This window comes from Bos indicus, chromosome 3, assembly GCF_029378745.1.
Source record: "Bos indicus isolate NIAB-ARS_2022 breed Sahiwal x Tharparkar chromosome 3, NIAB-ARS_B.indTharparkar_mat_pri_1.0, whole genome shotgun sequence".
NCBI lineage: Eukaryota > Metazoa > Chordata > Mammalia > Artiodactyla > Bovidae > Bos > Bos indicus.
The window spans coordinates 113,956,578-113,984,293 of NC_091762.1; the positions used below are offsets into that span (position 1 = coordinate 113,956,578).

At 44.9% G+C, this 27,716-nt stretch overlaps 1 protein-coding gene across 1 annotated transcript; it reads left to right on the forward strand.

The window, feature by feature from the left end:
- SPP2 (secreted phosphoprotein 2) lies at positions 1-27,716 on the forward strand. The gene is made up of 8 exons (XM_019957952.2): positions 1-190; positions 290-414; positions 8,131-8,253; positions 9,357-9,464; positions 16,354-16,408; positions 17,618-17,668; positions 20,048-20,140; positions 27,604-27,716. Exons 1-7 carry the CDS (start codon positions 103-105, stop codon positions 20,128-20,130), a joined length of 633 nt encoding a protein of 210 aa, XP_019813511.2. The 5' UTR covers positions 1-102; the 3' UTR covers positions 20,131-20,140; positions 27,604-27,716.

A 27,716-nucleotide genomic window follows, 5' to 3' on the forward strand; every position in this document is an offset into this window, starting at 1 on the left:
GCTCCAGTTGGAAAGACCAAGCCAGGTCACACTGATAAACAGCTGCTTTCAGGACAACTGGTCAGCCCCAAAGGCACACAGACAATCTCCCTGTCTCTCTGCATGGAAATTGTTCTTCCCATAATGGAGAAGATGGCGATGAAGATGTTGGTGATATTTGTCCTTGGAATGAACCACTGGACTTGTACAGGTAAGGAGCCTGGGGACCGGGGCTGCCTGCCCTTGATGATGTGGCTCTGTTTGGACCCAGATCCTGACTCACTGTGTCCCTGTGTGCCTGTGTACCCAGGTTTCCCGGTGTATGACTATGACCCGGCTTCCCTGAAGGAGGCTCTCAGCGCCTCTGTGGCAAAAGTGAATTCCCAGTCACTGAGCCCCTATCTGTTTCGGGCGTTTAGAAGCTCAGTTAAAAGAGTAAGTGCCTGTTACATCTCTATACTGTTCTGCTTTTTTTCCTCTTGTCATTTTTTGGGGGTACACATTAAAATTTTTCCAGTTTAAAAAGATAACAGCTACTCATCTCTTCACATTATTTTTTTGAGAGAGAAAGGATTTAATTACAATTGTCATAAAGCTCTCAAAGCTACCTCAGATGCCTGATCCTTCTTTCAGTTTTCTTCCCTCTGGCCTCATTTCCTGTTTCCAGATGTTACCCTTGGCTTCCAGACTGAAAGTCCCCATGGTTCTTTCTGAGACGTTTATTAAAAACTGCTTGTTTATTAGAAATGAGGTCTTTTCAAGTTTAGCAGTTCTGCTGCTAATACTTATAGGAAATAAATTCTGGCTTTTGAGCCAAAGAAATCCACTTTCCTTTGTCAATTTGGTAATCATCTGTTTCCTGTTAGCTTGGGGAAATGGGGAAAAGACGAATTTTCATGGGCTTCCAATGACTAAGACCATGATTGGCAAAGAAAGAAACACAGAATTATCTTTCAAAGGAAATGAGAAACTAGACAGCGGTCGTCTGTCCCTTCGCTGGGCCCCGGGTGACTCCACCGCCTGCATGTTGTCTTCAGCAAGGGGGAGCAGAAATATCCTCCAGCAGAGTTAAGATTAAGATGAGAGGTGGGGAGCGTCTATAAGGTTCCAGGTCTTAAGAGTGAGAACTCGTTAGAGCCAGGCCACCCAGGAAGTTGAGAACCAAGGAGAAATGACCAGGGGTCCAAGCAATGCCTGCTTCCTCACAGAGGTCAGAGGGCCATTGCGTCCTCTCCACCTTCGTGCTCACGTCTCCCATCCCTGCAGGGTACCACCTTGTATGCGTGATAGCTCAGTCGTGTTCAACTCTTTGTGGCTCTTTGGGCTATAGCCCACCAGGTACCTCTGTCCATAGGATTTTTCAGGCAAGAATACTGGAGTGGTTTGCCATTTCCTCCTCCAGGGGATCTTCCCAATCTAGAGATCCAACCAGCTTCTCTTGTGCCTCCTGCCTTGCAGGCAGATCCTTTACCTCTGAGCTCTTGGGGAAGCCCTGGGTACTGCCTTGGCTCTCACCTCATTTGCCCCTCTCCTCCTGTGAAGGGCACACAGCTGCTGGCCCCACAGCTCCAGTCTCCAGATAAAATATCAGTACATTCATCTTGACCCTGCTTCTTCAGGAAATGGCTCAGTTTCTCATTCCATATTCCTGGGAAATGTATCGAATTGTCCCAGTTGTCTTTTCTAATTGGGTCATAGGTCATGAAGATGATGCTTCAGCAAGGCACCCTGCCCAGAACTGGGCTGCTGTAGACAGTCAGTCACTTGGCCTGGCTGTCACAGGGCGGAGACCCTGGAAGATACATGTGGTCAGCTGCCAAGCCAAAGGGAGAGTTCCTTCTGGAGGGGTACTGGATGGAATAAAGAACCTCTCCCTCCCACACTGGCTGTATTGGCTTCCATCTTTCACATTTAATGAAATCCATGTACGTGGCAGGGTGGGTATCTGTGTCCTTTTGCCAAGCTTGCAAATAGACAGTTTAGATTTACTTGTAATTTAGCTAGTGCTTGCTACAGAAGAAAGTTAGTAGTTAATTAAGTGAATAAGAGCCTGAGGACAGCTCCCGAGAGAACCAGTTACTGACACCGTGGAAATCTGGCCAGTGGAGATGAGCTTGCATGAGGTGTCATCATCCAGAGCACATTCCAGCACATGGGCCATCTTGGTATCAGACATCTGAGCCCAGACACACAGGCGCCTGCAAATAAACATACCTGTGTGGGATCCTTGATGAGAACACAAGCAGGAGATGCCCCTCCACCCCCAGTAGGCTGCCTTCTCTCTGGAATTCTGCCTGATTTTGTTTCTTTCCAGCCTTTTCTCATTATTCAAATTCACTGGCCAAGTTCCATCACCATGTCTCTGCCATGAAAACTTCCCTTCTTCTCCCAGTGGAAGGAAAACTCTCCCCTTTTCATCTGTCCTGGTGATGCGTCTTTCTTTTTAGAAGTGGTTCACATTTTGCTTTTAATTGTACGTGTTCAGTTCAGTTGAGTCGCTCAGTTGTGTCCGACTCTTTGCGACCCCATGAACCCCAGCACGCCAGCCCTCCCTGTCCATTACCAACTTCCAGAGTTTACTCAAACTCATGTCCATTGAGTTTGTGATGCTATCCAACCATCTCATCCTCTGTCGTCTCCTTCTCCTCCCACCTTCAATCTTTCCCAGCATCAGGACCTTTTCTAATGAGTCAGTTCTTCACATAGACAAAGTATTAGAGTTTCAGCTTCAGCATCAGTCCTTCCAATGAATATTCAGGACTGATTTCCTTTAGGATGGACTGGTTGGATCTCCTTGCAGTCTAAGGGACCCTCAAGTGTCTTGTCCAACACCACAGTTCAAAAGCATCAATTCTTTGGGATTCAGTTTTCTTTATAGTCCAACTCTCATATGTATACATGACTACTGGAAAAACCATAGCCTTGACTAGATGGACCTTTGTTAGCAAAGTAATGTCTCTGCGTTTTTAATATGCTATCTAGGTTTGCCCTAGCTTTTCTTCCAAGGAGTAAGTGGCTTTTAATTTCACGGCTGCAGTCACCATCTGCAGTGATTTTGGAGCTCCCCCCCAAAAAAGTCTGCCACTGTTTCCCCATCTATTTGCCATGAAGTTGTGGGACTGGATGCCATGATCTAAGTTTTCTGAATATTGAGCTTTAAGCCAACTTTTTCACTCTCCTCTTTCACTTTCATCAAGAGGCTCTTTTAGTTCTTTGCTTTCTGCCATAAGGGTGGTGTCATCTGCATGCCTGGTTCCAAACAGGGAAAGGAGTATGTGTTAGTCATGCCTTCTACAAATGACCTAAACGTGGCCCCAAATATGCCAGCTTTCCCCCCGCCCCCATAACAGTAGACCTGAGAGATCCACTCAGAGTCAAGCAAAGAGCTCAGGAAAGAGATGAAGGAACAGATCTCTGGCACTGAGGGTACAAAGCAACTCACAAAAGAAGGAACACAAATGCACCCGAAGCACTGGAGAAAGCACATCACCTCTCTAACAGCCAACAAAATCACAATTAAAATACCAAGGTGAAAGGGAAGGAGAAGAGAAAAAGGGAAATCTCAAACATCGCTAGAGAGAGGGTAAGTTGGTAAGATTATCTTTGGGAAGCAGTTCGGAAATAAGCGTCAAGAATGTTTATAAACACGTTAAACATTAAAAATAGCAAATATAATTTTTCATCTTATAGTTTCATTTCTAGGACTACGTCTAAAGGAAATAAGTGGGAAACAATTTGGAAACATGCATTAAGCATATTTGTAAACATGTTAAACATTAAAAATAGCAAATATAACTTTTGATCTCACAGTTTCATTTCTAGGAATACATCCAAAGGAAATAAGTGGTTTTGTCATGTTTGTGTATATGTGGTAGGTTTGGGATAGAGTTCAGTGGACTCAGGGAGAGGGGTCAGACCTCGATATTTATCCCTGAGTTTGCTTCATAAGTCCAGTGCTTCATGAGATTTCCCTGGTGGTCCAGTGGTTAAGACTCCATACCCCCAATACATGGGGCACTGGTTCGATCCCTGGTGGGGGGACTAATCCTGCTTGCCACATGGTGTGGCTTAAAAACAAAATATCTCAAAAACCCAGCGATTCTTGATCTGGCTACATGTCAGCATCACCTGAGAGGCTGAACTATTCCTGATGCCTCTTGGTAGCTTATATGGGAAAAGAATCTAAATTCAAAAAAAGAAAGAAATATACTCGACATCCAAGAGGGAAGGTGGCTAATTAAGCCCCAGTCTCTGAGGGTGGAGCTCACATTCTCACATGCTTCCTGGTCATTCGATGTGTAGTCAGGGTTAAGAACCACTGGGTTTGCCCAGCAGACCTGGATTAAATACTCTTGCAATTGACTTTGAATAACTTATCCCTTGGACTCCAAGTTTAGAAAAGAATGCGGAAACTTGGGGAAATGGGACTTCAGTCATGAAGATTTCCTTGCTCCTCGACATCAGGCTCATTCAGACTGTTCCCTCAGTGGACATAAGCAGAGAAAGACAAGGTGGACGTGGAGCCTGTACTGGGGACGAGGAAGACAGGATGGACCAGACGGGGCTTGTGTTGACTTGAAAAGATGCGCAACAGGAGAGCTGTGAGTTAAGTTTTATTTGGGGCAAAAAGAGGACGGCAGCCCTGGAGACAGTACCTCGAAAGCTTTGAGAAACTGCTCCAAAGAGATAGCCGGGAAGGACAGTATATATGTGATTTTGGTAAATGGGGAATACATGCAGTCAAGCACATTTATTTTTTAGAAAGTTTCTGCTGGTCTCATGAAGCTTCTTCTAGTCAGGAGAAACAGGATTTTCTCATGAAAACCATGAAGAATTTTAGTGCTTTTCTAGAGACAGGGAGATACAAGAATTGGGCTCGTAAAATCAGCTCCTGAGAATATCTGACTCTCTGAAGACGTGTCCTGCCGGTTTTATCCTGAGTACAGAGTGCCTCCTTTCTGCTCTCCACCTTGAACTCCTTCAAGAGGTGTTGAAGGCCAGCAGCTGCAGCAGCACTTGATTTAATCTTTGTAGAGGTAGATAATGGGCTCCCAGGTGGCGCTACTGGCAAAGAACCTGCCTGCTAATGCAGGAGACTTAAGAGACTTGGGTTCAGTCCTTGGGTTGGGAAGATCCCCTGGAGGAGGGCATGGCAACTCACTCCAGTATTCTTGCCTGGAGAATCCCATGGACAGAGGAGCCTGGGGGGCTACAGTCCACAGGTAGATGGCAAGTGCCAAGTTGTAGTTGACACTTCCATGGAGCTCAGAGTCCCTTGCAGAGAGAGAGGAAGAGAAAGGGGAGGGAGAGGGAAGAAGGCGATGAAGGAGAATGGGGTGAAAATACATAAAAAAGTGAAGGAAGTCTCAGAGAGTGGAGAGTCCTGTAGAGAAAATAAAACAGGAGGATGGATGGATGGATCTGGGCTGGGGCAGCTGTCAGATGGACAGGCGTATCCACGGAGACGCCATATTTGAGCTAGGACTCAGGGAGGAGAACCTCCAGCTGTGGAACTACCCCCTGGAGGGGGTAGAGGTGGGGCTTTAAATAAAGTGAGAGAAGCCCTTCAAAGACCTCTGAAGTGGAATGCGAGGGAGGAGGCCCAGACAGCGACCGTGGGAAGCAGGCGATGACCAATGATGGCACCGAGCCCCTTGGCGCCAGGAGGGTGGGGAGTGGATGGATTCTGGGACGTTCGGGGCAAAGCCACGGAAGCTTGGGGATCCTTTCTGTGTGTGTGCCCGTTCCTGTCTGCTTTTACCTTTCCTTCTCTTTGCATTTTTTGCTTTTTGTCCTCATACATTATTCTAGGCAGATATACCCGATATTTACTCTTTGTCCAATCTTAAGGCTTAGTTTGAAAAACCCAAGTGATCTCTGTGTTAGTTGGGCTTCTCCAGAGAAACAGAACTGAGAGAGAGAGACAGACAGACAGGGAGATTGATTTTAAAGAATTGGCCCACACTGTTGCGGCGGCTTGGTGCTGCCAAAGTCTGCAGGGTGAGCAAGCAGGCTGGAGATCCAGGGAACTGACATCGCAGGTAAAGTCTGAAGGCCGTCCACTGGCAGGGTTCCTTCCTGCTGAGGAAAAGGTCAGTCTTTGCTCTATTTGGGCCTTCAAGTGATTGGACGAGGCCCACCCACAGGAAGAAGGGTAATCCACTTTTCTCAAAGCCCACCACTTTAATTTCATCCCAAAACACCTTCACAGAAACATCCAGACTAATATTTGACCACAGATCTGGACACTGTGGCCCAGCTAAGTGGACACATAACATTAAACATTATAATCTCAAAAAAGAATTGTTATGGCCTTTTATGGCTTATATATTTTTATTTCTTTTTGAAGAGTAAAAAAATCAGAATATACTTAGTATAAAGAGTCACAAGACCCAACAAGAAGGAAAAAACTAAAAGTAACATCTACCATTCAGTCCTCTGAGACACCCACTACGGACACGTGGCAGATGTCTTTTGGATCTTTTTCTCTTCATATGTGGTATAAAATACATTTTTAAAGAAAAACAGGACCACGCTGTAACGCTGATTATAAAGCACTGCGTTTTAATTTCAGCCATAATGCTGGGTTTGGGATTTTCTCCAATTGATTTCTTACTGTTGAGTATTTGGGTCGTCCTACCTTTTTCAAAAAACACAGAGAAGAAATTGGCTGAAAGTGAATTCAAATGAAAAAGCAGAGCTATTAGGCTTTTCTCCATATTCTGGAGTTATGCTTAGAGATGCAAAAAAGCCTGCAAAATAATCTCACAGTTCAACAAAATGATCAGTATTCAGACCCCCCACATTTGCATCTTTTGAACTATGCCTTTGTCCTGCCAGCTTTCATCAGATTGCTTTAAGGAAAACTGTGGAAGCATAATGGAGGAGGGGACGATGTGGGGAGCAGGGGGCAGGTAGGGGCAGAGGGAGCAGAGAAACTGAACAGTGCGCTCCAGCTGATAAACGAGGTTTTACTTGTTTAATGAGACTCATATTTAGTATCTGATATTTAAAAATTAACAATAAAGAAGGTGGGAAATAATGGCAAGACTGAGTTTTTAGTCCTACTTGTTTTCAGACAACTCTGCTTGTATCAGCCTTCCTCATTCTGTATCAGAAAGAGACACGAGGACCCCCAGCACCATCTCAAGCTTGGAGCCTGTTACCTGTTTCCAAAGCAAAGCATCCCTTTGTTCTCCATCTGTAAGTGGTCTGTAGGGGCTACCCAGGTGGCGTTAGTGGTAAAGAATCTGCCTGCCAATGCAAGAGCTGCAGGTTCGGTTCCTGAGTCGGGAAGATCCCCTGGAGGAGGAAATGGCAACCTATTCCAGTATTCTTGCCTGGGAAATTCCATGGACAGAGGAGCCTGGCAGGCTACAGTCCATGGGGTTGCAAAAAGTTGGACATGACTGAGCACAGGTGCGTGCACTCACACACACACACACACACACACACACACACACACACACACACACACTGTAACAGCGCTATAGTTCGGGCCTGCACGGGGCTCAGTTAACACATGTATTTTCTCCAGCAGGCACATCACAGCCTTTCTGCACTTGGGAAACTAGGCTTGGGGGCCAATTTCAGTAGCAAGATCACCCAGGAAAAGCACAAAAATGAGAAAAACATGCCACAAAATGGACCATAAAAATGACTTGCATTCAGTCTGGGAGCCGGGACAAGGAGGAGAGCATCACCTTGTCTGCCCCTGGGCAGGAGCGTGTGCATCGGGCCACTCAAGTTCTTTGCTGCTCAGCGAATGTCCATGAGCGGCTGTGACAGCACCCAGGAGTGACTTGGGGTTGAGTATACATTTAAGGAAATTTGCAAGTATGGAATTGGTAAATAATGAGGAGCCACTATACAGAGAAGTCATTAGAATAAGCTTGGAGTCAGGACACCCACGTCCAGGTTCCGTTGTCTCAGTGAAGTCCTGTGAACCTTCGTAGAGCGCTTCCTGCCCTGGTCTTCAGAATGAGGGTGACAGTCGAAAGCTTTAGTGGGGGGAGATTCTGGCACCTTTTCTTCTTGTGCAGGGAGAAACATTCCTAGCACGTGACCTTCAGAAGCACATCTGTAGCAAGCTGCCCCTTGCTTGCTTGTTTTTCTGAAGGTCAACGCCCCTTGCCCCTTGTTTTTCTGAAGGTCAACGCCCTGGACGAGGACAGCTTGACCATGGACTTAGAGTTCAGGATTCAAGAGACGACGTGCAGGAGGGAATCTGAGGCAGACCCCGCCACCTGTGACTTCCAGAGGGGCTACCACGTGGTGAGTGTGGGGCAAAGGCCACCAGCCTGGAAACAAACGCGAGAGAGCTCTGCCTTCCTGCATCACCCGGAGCCGATGCAAAGTCACACCGAGGTCTTGGCTGTGTCTGGTGTCCGGCCACCCTCGGAGGCACCATTAACTGTGTCCACGCTGTTCCCTGGGTAGGGGCGGTGTGACTCTGTGGTCAAGGACTTAAGCTCTGAAGTCTGCCATCCTGAGTAATCCTGGCAAGTCAGTTAACCCCTGTTGCCTCAGTTTTCTGCTCTTCAAAATGGGCATAATGATGGTGCCAGGCAAAGTGAATACAAAGCAGCCAATAACAAAGAAAAATCCCTGAGACATTTCAAATTCTATCTTAAATGAATTCAAAATGCCAGCTGTGTTCCTGGGGTGAGGTGCATGTTTTATAGTTGACTGTCATGCAAAAATCCATCTCCCCCACCAGCTTGCGGTCCACGGGGGTCAGGACTGTAGCCTGGTCAGTTCTGCTTCTCCAGTGACCAGCACATGACCCCAGGCTTGGTTATCCCCAAGGGTAGGAGCCCGCCTGCACAGGCCAGCACCACCACCCCAGACTCACTCTCCGAGGTGTTCCACGGGTGTCAGGGTTTTGTCATTTTACTGGTGTGATGACGTCTGTGTTGCTGCATAGCAGTATCAATTCTGAAAAGAAGACCTTTTGTTTTGTTGTTCCGTGGAAATTTTCGCCATGATTGTTTCACAAACACCCCAAACCCGAGTGTCACTAGCATCTGAAGGAAATCTGAGACCAAGGGAGAGCAGAGCAGAGGCCTTTGGGGATCTTCCCAATTCTTGTTCTCATGAGGAACCATGCAAGGTAACCAGCTCAGTGCTCAGTGAGGAAATGTTTGCTTTCCAGGGGACTTGTAATGTAGCAAAGGCTCAAGAGATACTTCAGCCACTGTTTGCTTTGGCTTAGGTTTTGAGAAATGAAAATGAAATGGGAAAAATGAAATGACCAAAGTCCTCCTTTCTGTGTGCACCATTGTGCCAAGCCCTATGATGTTTCCTGATTTCTTGGGGAGGTCCTAGCTGTTTACCCAAGCTGCTGGGCATGGAGCTCACCATTTCTTCTTTTCCAGCCCGTGGCCGTTTGCAGAAGCACCGTGCGGATGTCTGCTGAACAGGTGCAGAACGTGTGGGTTCGCTGCCACTGGTCCTCCAGCTCCGGGTCCAGCAGCAGTGAAGAGGTATGCATGGGGGCTTGCACAGGTATGCACAGGTGTGCACCCCATCCTTCGACGGGTGATAGAGCAGCTGGACCATCAGGTGCCTGGGCAAGTGTCTGGACCTGCAGACTCAAGTTCATTGTCCCTTGCTTCTTCCAATCCCACCTCTCTAAGATTTTGAACATGAGCTTAAGAAAACAATGAGCAAAAGTTCTAGATTTAAGTGTGCAATTCACTGCCTCTCTAGTTTAGTGGAATGAAGGGGGCCATTTTGGATAGATCAGTGTTCATTTACCAGCTCTGCAACTTAGGTTAGGATATTTAATCTCCATGAATCTGAGGCTTCTCCATCTGTTACATACCAGTAATAAAGATCACCCAATAGGATGTTGAGGAAACCAAGTAAGTTCATGGATATAAAAGATCTGGTCCAGGGTCTAGCACATAACAGATGCTCAGTAAATGAAAGAACACATCTTTTCCCCCTCAATTGCATTGATAATCATCTGCAATAATACTGAGAAATCAATAACATGTAAAGTTCTGACTTGGAATTATATTACTTAGTGTCTGATTTTCTTACTGAAGTATAGATCTCATGAGGGCAGGGAATGTTTGTTTTATCGTCTGCTACTGCTAAGTCGCTTCAGTCATGTCCGACTCTGTGCAACTCCATGGACTGCAGCCTACCAGGCTTCTCCATCCATGGGATTCTCCAGGCAAGAACACTGGAGTTGGTTGCCATTTCCTTCTCCAGTTTTATCATCTAGGACAGTGTTTGATACAGGGTAGAAGTTTAGTCAATAATTAAACACATACAATAAAGCTGGGGAAGAAATTATAGCGGTATGATACATATAGTATGAGGAATAAAAGCATAACTGGTATATGTTTGTTTATTCATAATGGGATAATCTGTCCTTCACTGCTATTTAAAAATGTTTCTACCATTACAAAGCCAAACCTGAACAGCAACGTCTTTCTCTGCTGATACTTTTATTCATTTTTTCCAAGGTTTAAATCTGTAGTGAAAATTACATGAGAAGAGTATAAAATTTCAACTTCAAGAATTATACATAAAAGTAATGTTCCTGTATTATGAACATACCCAGGCCCTACCTATTTGTTTGTTTGTTTATTTGTTGCCTCATAGTTTGGCATGTGGGATCTTAATTCCCAGACCAGAGAATGAACCCATGACCCCCGCATTGGGAGCGTGGAGTCTTAGCCACTGGACTGCCAGGGAAGACCTGGGCCTTACATATTTTATATGGAAGTCCATTTTAGAGCTAGGAAGGAGTGACACTCATGACTGAGGAACTCCTGTTACAGTTCAGTTCAGTTGCTCAGTCGTGTTCGACGCTCTGCGACCCCATGGACTGCAGCAGGCCAGGCTTCCCTGTCCATCACCAACTCCTGGAGCTTGCTCAAACTCATGTCCATCGAGTCAGTGATGCCATCCAACCATCTGATCCTGTCATTCCCTTGCCCTCCCGCTTTCAATCTTTCCCAGCATCAGGGTCTTTTCAAATGAGTCAGTTCTTTGTATCAGGTGGCCAAAGGATTGGCTGATCAGCTTCAGCATTAGCTCTTCCAATGAATATTCAGGACTGATTTCCTTTAGGATGGACTGGTTGGATCTCCTTGTAGTCCAAGGGACTCTCAAGAGTCTTCTCTGACACCACAGGGGTGGCTTTACCATTAGAAGGAGAATTGTGCAAAAATGTTTGGTTGAGCGTAACCTTGTTGATCGATCTCGTTCTCACTGGCAATGTTTGGGGGTCAATCTCCGGGTGATTTCTGGGTGATTTCCTGTCTCCCTGCCACTAGTTCAGGTACCCAGGGCCTCCTGTTTGACTCCAGTAAAGAATTCAGGAAGTGAGGTCAGCTTCACAGCTGACACACTGGTGCATGCCTGGCCAAACTAAGCCAGAAGTGACAAGGACCAAGCATCATGTCACAAGCATTTTGTGTTGAGTTTGTGGTTTATGTAGGGGAAGCCAGGAGACAGCCAAGAGCAAGAAAGATACATCTCTGGCCCTTGTGGAGTCTGTAGACCAGTCTGGGATATCTGTTATGCAGGGGTTACCCTGACTACCAGACAGGCTTTTGGGAACACACAGTGGGAGGATGGGTACATGTGGGCAGAGCAGGTTTTCCAGGGAAACTAGAGGGTGGGTGACCTCAGGATGAAGGGCACAGGGTGTGGAGGGGCGGGAGGGAGATTTCAAGCATGAGGGAGAGCATGACGGAGTTCCCGGAGTGTGAGAGAAGCCAAGCTGAAGGGTTGAAATGGACAGAGATCCATTGTAACTGGGAGCAGAATGTGAGAAGAGAGGCAGAAGGTGGGGCTGGAGAGGACCCGAGCCCATTCAGGGTGGGCCTCATGGGTCTTGTCAGTATCCTTGGCTTGGGGCTACTTGAGAATTATAAGTAGGGGGATGCAGAATAGATGGAGAACAGACTGGCACTCGGTAAGAACGGAGCACTGGGAGGCTGGTAGGTAGCTGAGGCAGGATGCTAAGGAGAGCTGGGAGGTAGTGGTGAAAGTCCCGAGAAAGGATGCCAGGTCTTCTGCGACCTTTAACAGTGGGTCCCAGTTTAATCCCTCCTCCATCTCTGATTTGCGAAGTTGATTCTTGCACAGCCCACAAACCTGTAGCAACTTTCTCATCGCAGACTGAAAACTACTCACTTTTCTTCCAATCCCAACTTTTGTATGAAGGCTCTGATAGAAAGTTAGTCGCTGAAACAAACACAATTTTAAAAACAAACTCCCAGCTTTCTTTCCCTCAAAGATTAGGAAACTGTAAAAAATTATGAGGAAGTAAAAAATTCCTTAAATTAAAGGATTCTGCAACTTGAAAGAAAGAGGAGAAAGCAGATGGAGGCTTAAAGTAATTCCTGGAAACTCTAAAATAGGTTTCTTATATGAAAGAGAAAGAAAAATTAGATGACAGCTGTTAACCATTTTCAGTGAAATAAATGGTGGTACTGCAAACACGAAAGACAATTGACTGGGATGAATTTAGACAAAGAACAAATAAATCATTGTTGGAAGTAGGAAATAAAAGAAAACTGAAAAAAAAAATAAACCCTCAGAGTAATGAATATAAAGACCACTTGAAAAACATATGTAGATAGTAAGAGAATTTCCAGAGAAAGGAATATAATGTAAAGAAAGATGGAAGCCAAAAATAGAGAATAAGACCGAAAATCCCAATTATTATGAAATATTGTTATGAAATGTCTCATTTATATAATATAAGTAAATAACTTATTTTATATAACAAATAAGTTTTTATTATGAAATAAGACTTAGCTCAAATGGAAATTATCTGGCAAGAATACAGTAAGAGAAAGTGTCTCTAATATAAAAAAAGTTGGGTTTTCCACTATATAGTTATAACAAGTATAAAAGCTTTGTTAAAATGTTTGAAAAAATAAATTTCTAAAATTGCTAATATTCTCTCTTAACCAAATAAATATTTAAATTATGGGTAGTTTTAATTATTTTTATAGTTTTAGTATTTTATAAAATATTTTAATATTTAAATATTTTATATTGTTATATTTTAATATTTAAAATAAATATTTAAATTATGGGTAGTTTTAAATATTTCAGTATTATTTTTATATTTAAATATATTTATGTATTTTTATAGTTTTTAAATTTGTAAGAGAAGTATGTAGAGGGTAAACAATTTCTATATGGCACGTCAGTCAACCATCCGATTGCAATGCTAACATCTGTAACTTGGTGAATGACTCGACTTTGGGCAAATCTTTCTGATTTGGAGTGGGTGGGATGAAGTTTGACTAGAGTTCAGCCTTGAGACCCAAAACAGTCCAAAAGGAGAAACTGAGAAAGAATGAGCAGGAATTCTGAACTCGGGGGAGGAGAGTTACAAGCGTTTCATTTACTTACTCTCTTCCATTTCACATGATAGGACTTCAGCTGGAAGTGGTCTAAGCCAAAAATGAGAGGGTTCTCTGGCCCACGTTCCCAGAACAAATGGGAGGAGCTGTGCTCGCGGATGACTCCATTTAGGGACCGTCGACAATACTAGCGCCAACTTCATCTTTTCCTTCTCCCCTCCTCTTACTGATCATGAGTGTTCTCCTTGCAGCAGGAGGCAAGGCCACAAGCCACTCCAGAGTCATATCCTCCGTACCGAGGAGGACTGAGCCTTTCTCTCCAACTTCTTGACATGCCTACCATTAGCCTGGCTTGGGTCATGTGTCTCATTAAAAAGAAATAGTGCTGTTACTTAAACATAATTCACAGACCATACAATTCACCCATTTAATGTGTACAATTCACCCAGGGGTTCTGAGTATAGGATTGCACAACTGTCGCTGCTGTCTAAATCCTGAATGTTTCATCATCTCCAAAAGAAATTCCAATACCCCTTCCTCTTACCCTATTCTTTCCAACACTCTGTAACCACTGCTGCTGCTGCTGCTGCTAAGTCGCCTCAGTCGTGTCCGACTCTGTGCGACCCCACAGACGGCAGCCCACCAGGCTCCCCCGTCCCTGGGATCCTCCAGGCAAGAACACTGGAGTGGGTTGCCATTTCCTTCTCCAATGCATGAAAGTGAAAAGTGAAAGTGAAGTCACTCAGGCGTGTCCGACTCCCAGCAACCCCATGGACTGCAGCCTTCCAGGCTCCTCCATCCATGGGACTTTCCAGGCAGGAGTACTGGAGTGGGGTGCCATTGCCTTCTCCGCAGTAACCACTAATCTATTGATATTTTCTTTGTCTATGAAGTTACTTTTCTGGCCATTTAATATAAATAGAAGCATGCAATATGTGTTCTTTTGTGACTGGTTTATCTCAGCATGTTTGGAGGTTCATACATGTTGTAGCATGTATCAGTACTTCTTCTGTGGTGGAATAACAACCATTGTATAGATAAACCACATACGATTTATCCATTTGTTAGTTGATCAAAATTGGGGTTGTTTCTACTTTTTGGCTGTTTTAAATAATGATTCTGTGAACATTCATGTACAAGCTTTTGTGCAGGCATGTATTTTTGTCTATCTTGGATATTCACCTACAAGTGAAATTTTTGGAGCATAAACTAAATTTTTGTGTTAATTTTAGAGAAACCACCAAGCAGTTTTCCATAATAGCCATACCATGTTATATTTCCACCAGAAATACATGAGAGTTCTAGTTTCTATACATCCGCATCAACACTTGTTATTGTCTGTCTTTTTTTTGAGTCATTCTAGTGGATGTGAAGTGGTATCTCATTAAGATTTTGATTTGCATTATCCTAATGAGTAATACTCTGGAGAAGGAAATAGCCACCTACTCCAGTACTCTTGTCTGGAAAATTCCATGGATGGAGGAGCCTGGTGGGCTACAGTCCATGGGGTTGCAAATAGTCGAACACGACTGAGTGACTTCACTTCACTAATAAGTAATGATCACCTATTTGTATATCTTTTTTGGAGAAATGTCTACTTGAATCCTTTTTCAATTTTAAATTGGGTTATTTGTCTTCTTGTTGTTGAGTAGGAAGAGTTCTTTGTATATTTTGTATATAAGTTCAAAAAACAGTGCCAATGTTTTCTCCCATCTGTAAGGTTTTTTTCTTTCTTGATGGTGCCCTTTGAAGAACAAAAGTTTTAAAGTTTAATGAAGTCAAATTGATCTACTTTTTTCTCTTGTTGTTTGTATGAGTCTTTCATTGAGATTCATGGCCCACTTTGATTAGGAAGGGATCCAGCTTCATGCTTTTGCATGTGGATGTCCAGTTGTCTCAGCACCATTGATTGAAAAGTTATTCTTTCTCCCACTGAACTGTGCCACCTCCTAGACCAGTCACTCTGACAAAGGTCAGCAGGCTTACTGGCTGTTAAGGATGGAGAGGGTGACAGGTAGGTGGCCCAGACAACTGGAAGAAAAGTTGTGAGCCAAACTGCTACCTTACTTTGTGACTCTGGGCTTACATGGGCTTCCCTTGTGGCTCAGCTGGGATAGAATCCACCTGCAGTGCGGGAGACCTGGGTTCGATCCCTGGGTCAGGAAGATCCCCTGCAGCAGAGAAAGGCTACCCATTCCAGTATTCTGGCCTGGAGAATTCCATGGACTAAGTCCATGGGATTGCAAAGAGTCAGACATGAGTGAGCAACTTTCACTTCACCGGGCTTTCAGTGGCTTCATGAAGACTTCTCATGCACACCGTTTCCTATTGAACACATATGGGGACTTCATAGAAAGGAAACTCCCAAATTTGACCTGAACACAGTCTATCTGCAAGTCCTTGTAACAGAGTTCCTTCTTTTTGGTCCGCATCTGGGAGTCATTTTGAGTCTAGTGGAAATCTTTTTAGATGATTTAAACTTCATATAAGTTGCTCTTCCCTGTGTACTTTTTTAGACACACATGGCTTCCCTGGTGGCTCAAGGGTAAAGAACCTGCCTGCCAATGCAGGAGGTTTGGGGTGGAGTTCAGTGGAGTTAGGGAGAGGGGGACAGGCCTCTATTTGTATCCTTGAGTTTGCTTCATAAGCCCGGGGGTTCATCAGACCTCCCTGGTGGCCCAGTATAGTTAAGACTCAGCACTCCCAAAGCAGGAGATTTGGGTTCAACCCCTGGATGGGAAGCTCCCCCTGGATAAGGAAATGGCAACCCAGTCCAGTGTTCTTGCCTGGGAAATCCCAAGGACAGAGGAGCTTGGAGGCCTACCGTTCACAAGGTCACAAAGGGTCAGATATGACTCGGTGACTAAACACCAATACGTTCAAAACCATACATTAATTAAAGTTATTTAATATAGCTTATCGCCTTATTTCATTAAAAAGTTATATGAGTCTTCCAGTTAATAGCTGCATATTTCGCAGTGTCTTTCCTTTTTCTCTTTCATGTGCTGATATATACCAATGCCTGAATTAGATGTTTTTTGGGGATATCTTGGGATCCTCTACATCAAGAAACAGTTACCTGCTTGGTAAGTTGAGACCTTTTTAATATTAAGATCTTTTTAATATTTTTATCATGAATTAACTTCATATTGAAGCTCTGTATCAGGGAATCATTTAAAACTGGAAATAGCTCTATATAAGCTTTGTACAATGACAGAAATTATGGAAAATAAACATTTGCTTTTGCCCCTATCTTAACAGTAGGCAACACAGCTCTTCATTTAAGCCACTCTTCATTTATGCAGAGACTTTGCAGACATATTTCCATTTCACGGCTCTAACATCTCTGCCAGTTAGGCAGGACAGTTGCTGGTTTTCACCCTAAGAAGGTCCCCGAACTTGAACATGCTTGTTCCTTCCTGGGTGCAAGACCAGTTTTAGGACTCAGGTATGCAATGAAACACGGGCTTCCCAGATGGCTTAGTGGTAAAGAACCCGCCTGCCAATATGGGATGCAAGAAATGCAGATTTGATCTTTGTGTGGGGACGATCCCTTGGAAGAGGAAATGGCAACCCACTCCAGTGTTCTTGCCTGGAAAATCCCATGGGCAGAGGTGCCCTGTGGGCTACACTACGTGGAGTCACAAACAGTTGGACGTGACTGAGCATGAACGCACATGCAGCAGTGCACACGTGGAAAGCTCTGGACTAGGCCTCTTCTGACTGGCAGGGGCTGTAACCCTCCAGCCATGTCACCAGAGCTGGCCATCCCTTTAAGAATCTTGCTTGGGAGAGGGAGGGCTCTCCGCTTCCGCTTCATAAGCAGCCTCTCGTTTGAAGGCGGGTCAGGTTAGTGTTCTCTGGCTTAGGGAGCATTTTTGATATGTGCTTAGTTGCATCCAACTCTTTGTGGCCCCCTGGGCTGTAACCTGCCAGGTAACTCGGTCCATGGAATTTTCCAGGCAAGAATACTGGAGTGGGCTGCCATTTCTCCCTCCAGGGGAGCTTCCTGACTCAGGGATCTACCCAGAGCCTCCTAAATCTCCTGCATCTCTTGCACTGCAGGCAGCTGCTTTACTGCTGAGCCATAAAGGGAAGCAGAAACCATTTTCACCTATTGATAAAATAGGTAAATGGGAGGATTTTCCCTATTGGAGCTGATGGCAGAGAAACTCTTTGGTGATCTTCCACCGCTTCCTTGTGGGAAAGGTGTATTTGTGGCTTCAGTAATAAAATCATAGAACCTTCCAGAAGTGGGCAATCATAATTGCCTTATGACTATTACTGTATTACAGGCCTCACTCCTGACAGATCCAGAGGTGAACCGCTTTATGAACCATCACGTGGTAAGTGGTCCCGTTTTCTTTTGCCAGATACCAACACATCCTCTTCTGATCAAGCCAGAATGCACTGAAGCCATGTCATAGGAGATAAACCTCTGAAATACAAAATATTTTAAAGGAAAATGAGAGGAACAGTCCTGCATAAACTTGTTTTGCGCATCACTGAAAAGCTGACTTTGAGGCATTAAAACTCACTTGAAATTTATCAGGATTCAAAGCATCCAATCTGGCTGAGAAAATTAGCATTGACCTCCCTCCTGTCCCAGTCTGCAACATTTTCTAAAAATCCCAAGCTCTTATGAGCTCCTCGTTACCCTCCCTCTTCAGCTGTACTTTTCAGCAGCAGACAGAGCTATCAGTTATTTAGTTTCTCCCTTTTAAAATAAGTGTTCTCATTTAATCATCATGATGGCGCTATAAACCAGGAGTATTATCTGTTTACACAGAAGAGGTGAGTAACAACTCATGATGTTTGTTGTGACACAAAATGCTCACCCTCTACTAATTGTTTGACAGTTTCCTCCTTCAGCTTCACAACCATCTCGACAGGGAGCACTACGTTCCTTCCCATTTCGCAGATGAGCGAACTGAGGCTTAGAGAGCTTCTGTAACTTGTTCAAGGCTTCATGGCCAATGTAGAACTTTGATTCCGGTGGGGAGTGGCAGACACAGGACGTAGAGAGAGATCCGTCAGACTCTGAAGCTTCTGTTTTTCCCAGGCCATGTGCCAGAAAAATTGTGAAATGTACTCTCTGATCAGAGTTCTCTATTACAATAACACAGGTATTAATGTTTCATTGCACTCAATGTCTGACCACCCTTCAGCTTACTCCCAATTTGTCTGAAGTTCTAAAGCTTACAGCATGAGGCTTGCTTACAAGAAGTGCCTAAGTTTAGCCTCCTTCAGTGTGCCATTTCGAAAGAAATACAGTTATTCTAACAACGTGACCTCTACTGAGAACAGTTTTGAACACTTGTTTTTGGAATTATCTGCAGATTCTAGGGCCCGTTCTTTTGAGTGTCGATAGTAGTGGAAAGCACGGGCTCTTGGATTTACTTTTGGAAATAAATTCAGTTAATTAGATTAATAACCAACTTGGGTGCATGAGTCGTCTGTGGTTGTTCGGTCGCTAAGTCGTGTCCAACTCTTTGTGACACCGTGGACTGCAACACGCCAGGCTCCTCTGTCCTCCACTAACTCCTGGAGTTTTGCTCAAATTCATGTCCATCTGTTGCGGTGCGTCAAATGACCATACAGCCTAGCAGCTTAAAACAGCACACGTTTATTGTCGCATAGTTTCTGGGTCAGGAACCCAGCAGTAGCTTAGCTGGGTGTTTCTGGCTCAGAGTGTCGAGAAGGTGGCAGGGAAAATATTGACCATGGCTGAGACCTCATCTGAAGGCTTGACTGGGCCTGAGGGACCCACTGCCAAGGTTACTCAGGTGGTGGTTGGCAGGGCTCAGTTCTTTGCGGCTATTGGACTGGGAGCTTTGGTTTCTTAGCATATGGGCCTTTCCACGGCTGTCTGAGTGTTCTTAAAGCATGAAAACCAACTTCTGCCAGAGAGCATGATGAGAAAGAGAGGGAGAGAGAGCAATAAACAAGCAACAGAGCGTCCAAGACACACAGTCTTTTATTTCCTGATTTTGCACGTGATATAGCATCACTTCTGCATAGTTTATTAGCCACACACACTGACCCTGGTCCGATGTGGGATAATACTCAAGACTGTGAATACCACCACGTGTCCATCTTGGGGGCTGGCTACCACACTGGGAAAATGTCATTTGGGACAAATATATTTAAGTAAGTAAGTAAGTGAAGTCGCTCAGTCATGTCCGACTCTTTGCGACCCCATGGACTGTAGCCTACCAGGCGCCTCTGTCCATCAGATTTTCCAGGCAATAGTACTGGAGTGGATTGCCATATATATGGATATAAATTAATGTGACGGATCCTTTTTATATTCCTTGGAAGATAATCCCAGAGCTGAATTCTAAAAACATTCTGGGCTTTGGGACCATCATTGACTCAGATGTGCAGCCATCTCGGAGATTGCTTTGAACATGACAATTCAATTTAATTCAACAAACGTGTGTGACGGGCCCTGGGCAGATCCCACGGAGAACGGAGGGATCACTGTGACAGTCCCTGCCCTCGAGGGCGTACAGAGACGCGTTCAGCTTTAACGCCAGGCGGATGAGAGTGAGGGAGGCTTGACAAGGAAGATGAGGTCATCGTGTTCCTGGGGAGCCTCTTGGCAGTAGGGGCTCAGGTGGTGCCGGTCACAGTCCTTCTCATTAACGCATAGTCACACAGTTTGTGTTATCTGAGGTCTAGATGTGAATGACAGAGCCTGTATATCCCTTTTCTGTCTTCAGAGAGGAGAAGAAACTTTCCTCTTGGAAATAGAAGGTACTCGAACCCGTGGCCCAGAGCAAGAGTAAACCCTGGCTTTGAGTGACAGCCTTAAGGTAAGGGAACATGGCTAAAAACATGTGTAATTAGAAATAGAAGCTACTGGAAGGAAAGCCTTACAGCTGCTGCCACTGCACCTCCAAATGTCTGCAGTCCACTCATCAGCTCCCATCTCACCTCCCACCTTCTCTTCTCTCCTCCTGGATCCTGATCCTCAACTGTCTCTTCACTCTTTTTCCTGTGGCTTTTGCATGTGCTGCGGTCAATGTGTTCATATTTCTCCACTTTAAGAGCAAAAATTAAACAGCAATCAAACAGAACAGCCCCTTTCTTTGACCCGGCCTCTTCACCCTAACAGCTGCCTCCTTCTCTCCCTCGTTCCTTGTCAGATAAGTTTTCTGATGATGTGTGTTATTTGTACTTAGTCACTCAGTCGTATCAGGCTGTTTGCAACCCCCACCATGGACTGTAGCCCACCAGGCTCCTGTGTCCATGGGATTTCCCAGGCAGGAATACTGGAGTGGGTTGCCATTTCCTTCTCCACGGGATTTTCCTGAGCCAGGGATGGAACCTGTGAGATGTCTCCTCTGTCTCCTGCATTGCAGGCGGATTCTTTACCCACTGAGCCACTGGGAAAGCCCTAAGCTTCCTGACAGAATTGTGGTCCAAGGCTGCTGCTGTTACCTGCCCACCTCCCATTCACTTTTTGGCTTTTTGCCAACTGAATATTAACCCTTCAAATCTCCGATGTCTAATCTGCCTTCCTTTTCTTGATCAGTCGTTTAAACCCTGATGCCCGTTCTTCGATCTCCTTCACCCAGTTCTTCCCTCTGTTACCTCTTCCACGTGCCTGCTTTCCAAACACACATTGCTCACCTCGCTGTATCCTGACATCCAGGCTCTTACATCAGCTGCCCACTGCATGCAGTTGCGGTAAGCATCCTTGAGCCCTTGACACTCAAATGGCCTCCTCTTCAGTCTTAGTAGAGACATCACCACCCACTGCATTTTCTCCTGTTCAAAATTTTATAGTGTCATTTGCTCTTTAAAATTTTTGTTGAAGTATAGTCAGTTTACAGTGTGTGTTATTATAGTTTCAGATGTATAGCAAAGTAATTCAATTATATACATATGTATCTATTTTTTAAAAGATTCTTTCCCGTCATAGGTTATACAATCTTGGCTCTTCTTTACTCTTCATCTCCTCCCAATATCCACAGGGGTCTGATCCTATGGATTTTGCCCACACGTTTTCTCTGGCTTTAGCCCATCATTGCATCACCATCACCACTCACATCATGCCATCTTGCCTCAGCTCCTGATTCCACTCTGTCCACCCTGCACGTGGCCCTCAGGTTTATCTGGAAGTGCAGAGACTCTGACCTTCTCCATGCAAACGCCATGCACTCAATTCACTTATAGGACAAAGTAGAGACAGACGGTGAGCTGAGAGGAAGGACAGCCCACTTGCCCTTGTGCTGGAGGCTGAGCCCTGGTTCTGCAAACCCACGCTGGGCACCACTGGGCCTCATGCGTGTGCATAATAAACTCCCAGTTACCAGGGCCTGCAGCAAAGGCAGTTTTGTCTTTTTAAAGCCTCCCAAGTACTAAAGGAATGTGATGAAGGTACATTTAAAAGGGATTTTTGGATAAAATTATACTTATAGGCTCAGAGAACATTCATTCTCACACACAGACACTCATAAGTTAATCATGAAGTCTGGGCTGTCACAGATTTTAAGTTCACATAACACTATATGCTTTCAGGATAAAGTCCAAATTCCCTAGTGCGGCCCACAAAGGCCTTTGTGGTCCATCCCTTGCCTGCTTCTCCAGCCTCATCGCTGCCAAGGCTACCAGCCCTGAAGCTCTGGTGACCTGAAGTACCTGCAGTTTCTTCTGCTGAGACCTCTATCTGGAACATGAAAAAGTGAAGTGAAAGTGTTAGGCGGTTAGTCATGTCCTATTCTTCTGCGACCCCATGGACTGTAGCCCATCAGGCTCCTCTGTCCATGAGATTCTCCAGGCAAGAATACTAGAGTGGGTTGCCATTCTCTTCTCTAGGGGACCTTCCCAACCCAAGGATCAAACCTGGGTCTCATGCATTGCACGCAGATTCTTTACCATCTGAGCTGCCAGGGAAGACCTACCTGGAACATCCACCTGGCTAATTCCTTCTCCTCACTTACATTTCAGCTCAGCTCAGCTCAGCTCAGTGTTACTTCCCCTTAAGGGTCTCCCCAGGTCAGAGTAATGTCCCTTTATGGGCTCCACTATTGCTGGGAGAATTACCAATAACATCAGATACGCAGATGACACCACCCTTATGGGAGAAAGTGAAGAGGAACTAAAGAGCCTCTTGATGAAAGTGAAAGAGGAGAGTGCAAAAGCTGGCTGAAAACTCGGTATTCAAAAAAGAAAGATCATGGCATCAGGCCCCATGACATCATGGGAAATAGATGGGGAAACAATGGAAACAGTGAGAGACTTAATTTTCTTGGGTTCCAAAATCACTGCAGATGGTGACTGCAGCCATGAAATTAAAAGATGCTTGCTACATGGAAGAAAAGCCATAGCTTGCTCATAAGCAAACTAGACAGCATATTAAAGAGCAGAGACATCACTTTGCCAACAAAGGTCCCTCTAATCAAAGCTATGGTATTTCCAGTAGTCATGTATGGATGTGAGAGTTGGACTATAAAGACTATAAAGAAAAAGTTGGACTGAGTGCCAAAGAATTGATGCTTTTGAACTGTGGTGTTGGAAAAGACTCTTTAGAGTCCCTTGGACTGCAAGGAGATCCAACCAGTCCATCCTAAAGGAAATCAATCCTGAATGTTCATTGGAAGGACTGATGCTAAAGCTGAAGCTCCAATACTTTGGCCATCTAATGTGAAGAACTGACTCATTTGAAAAGACCCTGATGCTGGGAAAGATTGAAGGTGGAAGGAGAAGGGGACAACAGAGGATGAGATGGTTGGATGGCATCACTGACTCAATGGACGTGAGTTTGAGTTATCTCTGGGAGTTGGTGATGGACAGGGAAGCCTGGCTTGCTGCAGTCCATGGGTTCGCAAAGAGTTGGGCACGACTGAGCAACTGAACTGAACTGAAGTCCCCATGACAGGGTGCTGCAATTACCCATTTCTTCTCTGCTTCATCTGACTCCTCTAGGTCCCCCAGGGAAGGGCTGAAATAACTTCTGTTGCCAGCATGTCCCAGGGCCCCACACAGAGCCAGGCACCCAGCAAGCAGCAGAAAGTACTTTTTTTTTTTTTTGAGTGGATGACAGAATCTTTCATTTTGGATATTGAGCTTCTGTTATCAAAAAAGTCAGCTGAGCTTAGTGTGATTAATTTTTAACCACCGGAATTTGAAAGAGGTCAATTGACATTTTAACTAAAATTGAAAAGAAATTTACCAGTGAAGCTGTATAGGATGAAAGGTGCAAATGGTAGGGTTTTTTTTGAATCTATGTGCACCCTAAAAATAACAAATAACTTCAGGCTGAGATCAGGAGAGTACTCATTACAAAGAAACAGACTCATCAGATTCCTTTTTTATAAACTTAAATCATGTCGTTTGCTTTACAGAACATTCTCAAGGGGAGAAAATACAATTCTCAATGGGTTGACTATATGTTATTTATTAATGATTATACTGGATGTATATATTTAATAATTATATTATATATTGTATTATACATATTATACAATATATATAATGATTATATTATATATATAATGACTAATAATGATTATACTGGATGTATATATGTGTGTGTGTGCACGTGCTCAGTTATGTCCAATTCTTTGAATGACCTCATGGACTGCAGTCCACTAGGCTCTTCTGTCCATGGGATTCTCCGGGCAAGAATACTGGAGAGGATTGACATTTTCTACTCCTGGGGATCTTCCTGACCCAGGGATCAAACCCAGGTCTCTTACATCTCCTGCACTAACAGGCAGATTGTTCACCACTGTGCCACCTGGGAGCCGTATATGTAATGATTTGATTTCTGTAAAGAAATTGATCACTTAAGAAATGTTTCTTTAAAGGCAATACACACCACAGGGCAAATGCTGCTGTCCTGGCCTGGACATTGACCTTGCCTATCCTCCCAGTTATGACCCTGCACTCCCATGACCCTCCGCAGGGCAGGATCCCTACAGTCCTAAGATAAGGCCTTCGTAGGGGGCCCAGAGAGGAGGCCAGTCCACCGTGTCTGGAGTCTGGTTCCAAGCTTTCTCTGCCGCTTTAGGAGGGGTGAGGATGATGCACTCCTTCAACCCCTCGGGCTCAGTTTTTCAAAGATTTATGATTATTATTATTTTCACTTTTGTCCCTGCTAGATCATGAGCTCCTTGAGGATGTGTTACCTTGTTATCCTTATTATTTTAGTTTAGTAACAAGAGAATATGATTAATAATATGCCTGTACTGTTATTAATAACAGTATCCTATGTCTAATTTCTAATGCTAAAAATAATTTCTGTAATACAATGAGTTCCCTCAGGTTGAAAGAAAGGAATGAACCAATGCAGGATCAAATACAGTACTCTTTTCAAATTGTGAATGATATGCTTCCGGTGGGGAAAGGGCTCCAGAGGCAGAGCCTTTGGTTCATCTAGAATCAGAATCCTCGGAGCCTGGCTTAGTTTCTGGAACAAATGAGGAGCTGAGGAAATATTTTTGTAATTTAATAACCACTGTTTTGGGATTCTTTCAGACTGCTAGAAGATTTATTTAATATGTAGGAGTGGGTAGTGAAAGAGAGTGTTTCAACAAAGAGGTCTGAGATTCTTTTTCTTATCTGCTACTTTGAAATAGGAATCGGGGAAAGCAGGTCCCAGCTCTCATGTTGAAAGGAATCTGTTTGAGAGGCTCACACTGTCTTCACAGCTGGCCTAGTTCTGACTTCTGCACGAGGCAGTGGTCCGAAGTCTACAAACCATACTGCCTGTGCTCAAACCACGGTCACGTGAGTGATGAGCATGTCTTAAGGTTGCAGTGTGGATTAGCATGAATTCCTACCCTATGGCTTCCTTGGTAGCTCAGAGGTAAAAGAATCCTCCTGCAATGCAGGAGTCCTGGGTTCCATCCCGGGGTCAGGAATATCCCCTGGAGGAGGAAATGGCAGCCCACTCCAGTATTCTTGCCTGGGAAATCCTATGGACAGAGGAGCCTGGTGGGCTACAATTTGTGAGAGTGTAGAAATGGACATGACTAAGCGACTAACCCACCACCACCACCACCTATCCTATATGGCCAAGAGCAGCAGAGGAGGCAGTTATTGGTGGGATCTTTTGTCAATAACTGGTAAGAAGGAATCAGCCTCCTGAGTTTTGTCCAACAAATATTCACCAAATGCCCGCTTTGTGCCTGGCCCTACACCAACGATCAGAACTCTCAAGGTGCCTGGGTCTGTGTTTTGTTTGTAGCTTTCCACCTACACTGCCTTGTTTAAATCCTGCAACTGTCCACGTGAAGCCTCATCATTATTACCTCCATTTTACAGATGACAAAACTGAGGCCTTGGAGGCCCCTCCTCTCAGAGCAGGTGCCGAATTGAGATTTAGTTCCCGATGTCTGTCTGTCTGTCTGTTTCCAAAGTGCCTCCTTTTCTTCCTGCGATACTCGAACTCATTTCAATATCTCCACACTTAGAGAATAGCATGAAGGAGCAAAACCTCAAGGATCATTTGTTTAGGAAATATTTGTGATGCGCTGGGTGAAGCACATATGGAGGGCAACCCAAAAACCTGAACCATCACGGTGAGCCTGCTGAGTGATTTCAATGTTCAGGAGTCAGGCTTATTAGTCATAACCTCTTGTCATGATCTTCCAAGATAGCCTGCCCGTCGGGAGAGGCAGACTCCCATATAAGATAGAAGAGCCGAGTCAGTGTCTGGAGGCGGAAAACTAGATTTCCTCACCCTCTGCTGTGACACTCGTCCCCTGCACGTGCTTGCTGACTGCTCCACCGAGCGCAGTGTGTTCCCACTACCTGCAGTACCGATGTGCTACAAAGATGCTGTAGAGTTGCATCAGTGAACACCGAACCATCTCTCCTGCGGGAAATACGGGGTTAAGTTCCTATGAGCCTTGGGTCACATTTTGTCTGGTAATCTGTACGCATCCTTCATGTGTGTTTCTGTTGAAAGGCGTCTTATTTAATACATATGGTTGGTTTATTAATATGGGACTCACAGCCACGGCACTGTTACTCTTGCCTGAAGGACGCTTATCTCATGGGTGTACATCTCCCACCAGGCACAGCACGGTCTTCTCATGCTCAGGGCCCTAGACCGCACTTGAGGACTATATGTGGGGGCCATTTTAAATGGCAAAATCGCCAACAAAAATCACAGGAAAACAGGAGACATGGCACCAAATCAACCCAAGAGGACACTCGTTTATAGCATGAGAGCCAAACCCGGGCAAATGGCCTCGTACGAGCTCACTTGGGAATGGGTGCAGTTTTTCTTACTCTGAATATTCTAGAATGACTGAAAAAGTGGCCCAGAAGGTAAAGACTCTACCTGCAATTCAGGAGACCTGGTTTCAATCCCTGGGTAAGAAAGATCCCCTGGAGAAGGGAGTGGTTACGCACTCCAGAATCCTTGCCTGGAGAATCCCATGGACAGAGGAGCCTGGTGGGCTACAGTCCATGGGCTCGCAAAGAGTCAGACACGACTGAGAAACTAACACTTTCAGTTTCATTTACAAGTAAATACCAGCCAGGAGACCAATCTCTGTGAGTACAGTGGGCTCCCCACCCCAGTTTATCCCTAGTTTCTCTGTAATCTCTCTTGTTCCTTCCCACCTGGTGTCTGCACCTACTGTCCCCAGCACCTCTCTCAGGCATTGGCTCTGTGTCCACCCTTTGGCTCCATCTGGCCGTTGTCCATCCATTTCCTGCTGAGCCTCGCAGCTGAATTTCATGCTGACGAGCACTCCCTTCTTCCCTGAAATCCTCTGGCTCCTGAGACGTGGCCTCCTTGGCCCTCCTCTCGGCCACAACCCTCAGTGGATACTCACTGCATACATGTTTATCGAATGGATGAATGGCAGATGAATGAATGAATAGTCCCGTCTCAGATGAGCCAGGTCCTCACATGGCCACGGCTTCAGCCAGTCTCCTCCTTACCTGACTTGACTGGTTCCCTCCCTTTCTCATCACCAGCACCTCCTTAGTTCAGACTGAGTCCAGGATCTGGTTGCAGCCTTTCCTCGGGGAGCCTTCCCTCTCTGAGACTTGACTTTCCTTTATGGGACTGCATTTCTGTTGCATAGACTCCATGATCTTGTCTTCTCCCAGCAGGTGTCTTTCATGCTGCACCCCTCCTCTTTTTTTTTGTTCAGGGAACTGGCTTCTTTGCATAGTTTCTCTAGTCTCTGGTCCATCTTGGATCCCTTTTCAAACAGCACCCAGGAATGCTGCGTCCTGTGCCTCCATAGTAAGAGTATGAAATGTGTGCCACAGGGTCTAACCCTCCTCTTCTTGTCTCTTTTAACAGCAAAATGCACTGGAAGGAATAGAAGTTCCAATGAAGAAAGATACCTTATGAATTTTGTAATTTTCTTTTGATCAATTGCAGTCCCTAATAAATGGCTTACTTTTCCTCTTTCA

Coding starts and splice junctions, on each gene's coding strand:
- SPP2 (XM_019957952.2), top strand. CDS start 103: ATGGAAATTGTTCTTCCCATAATGGAGAAGATGGCGATGAAGATGTTG. Junction 9,465..16,353: donor GGTCCAGCAGCAGTGAAGAG/GTATGCATGGGG, acceptor TGCCTGAATTAG/ATGTTTTTTGGGGATATCTT. Junction 17,669..20,047: donor GCTTTATGAACCATCACGTG/GTAAGTGGTCCC, acceptor TTCTGTCTTCAG/AGAGGAGAAGAAACTTTCCT.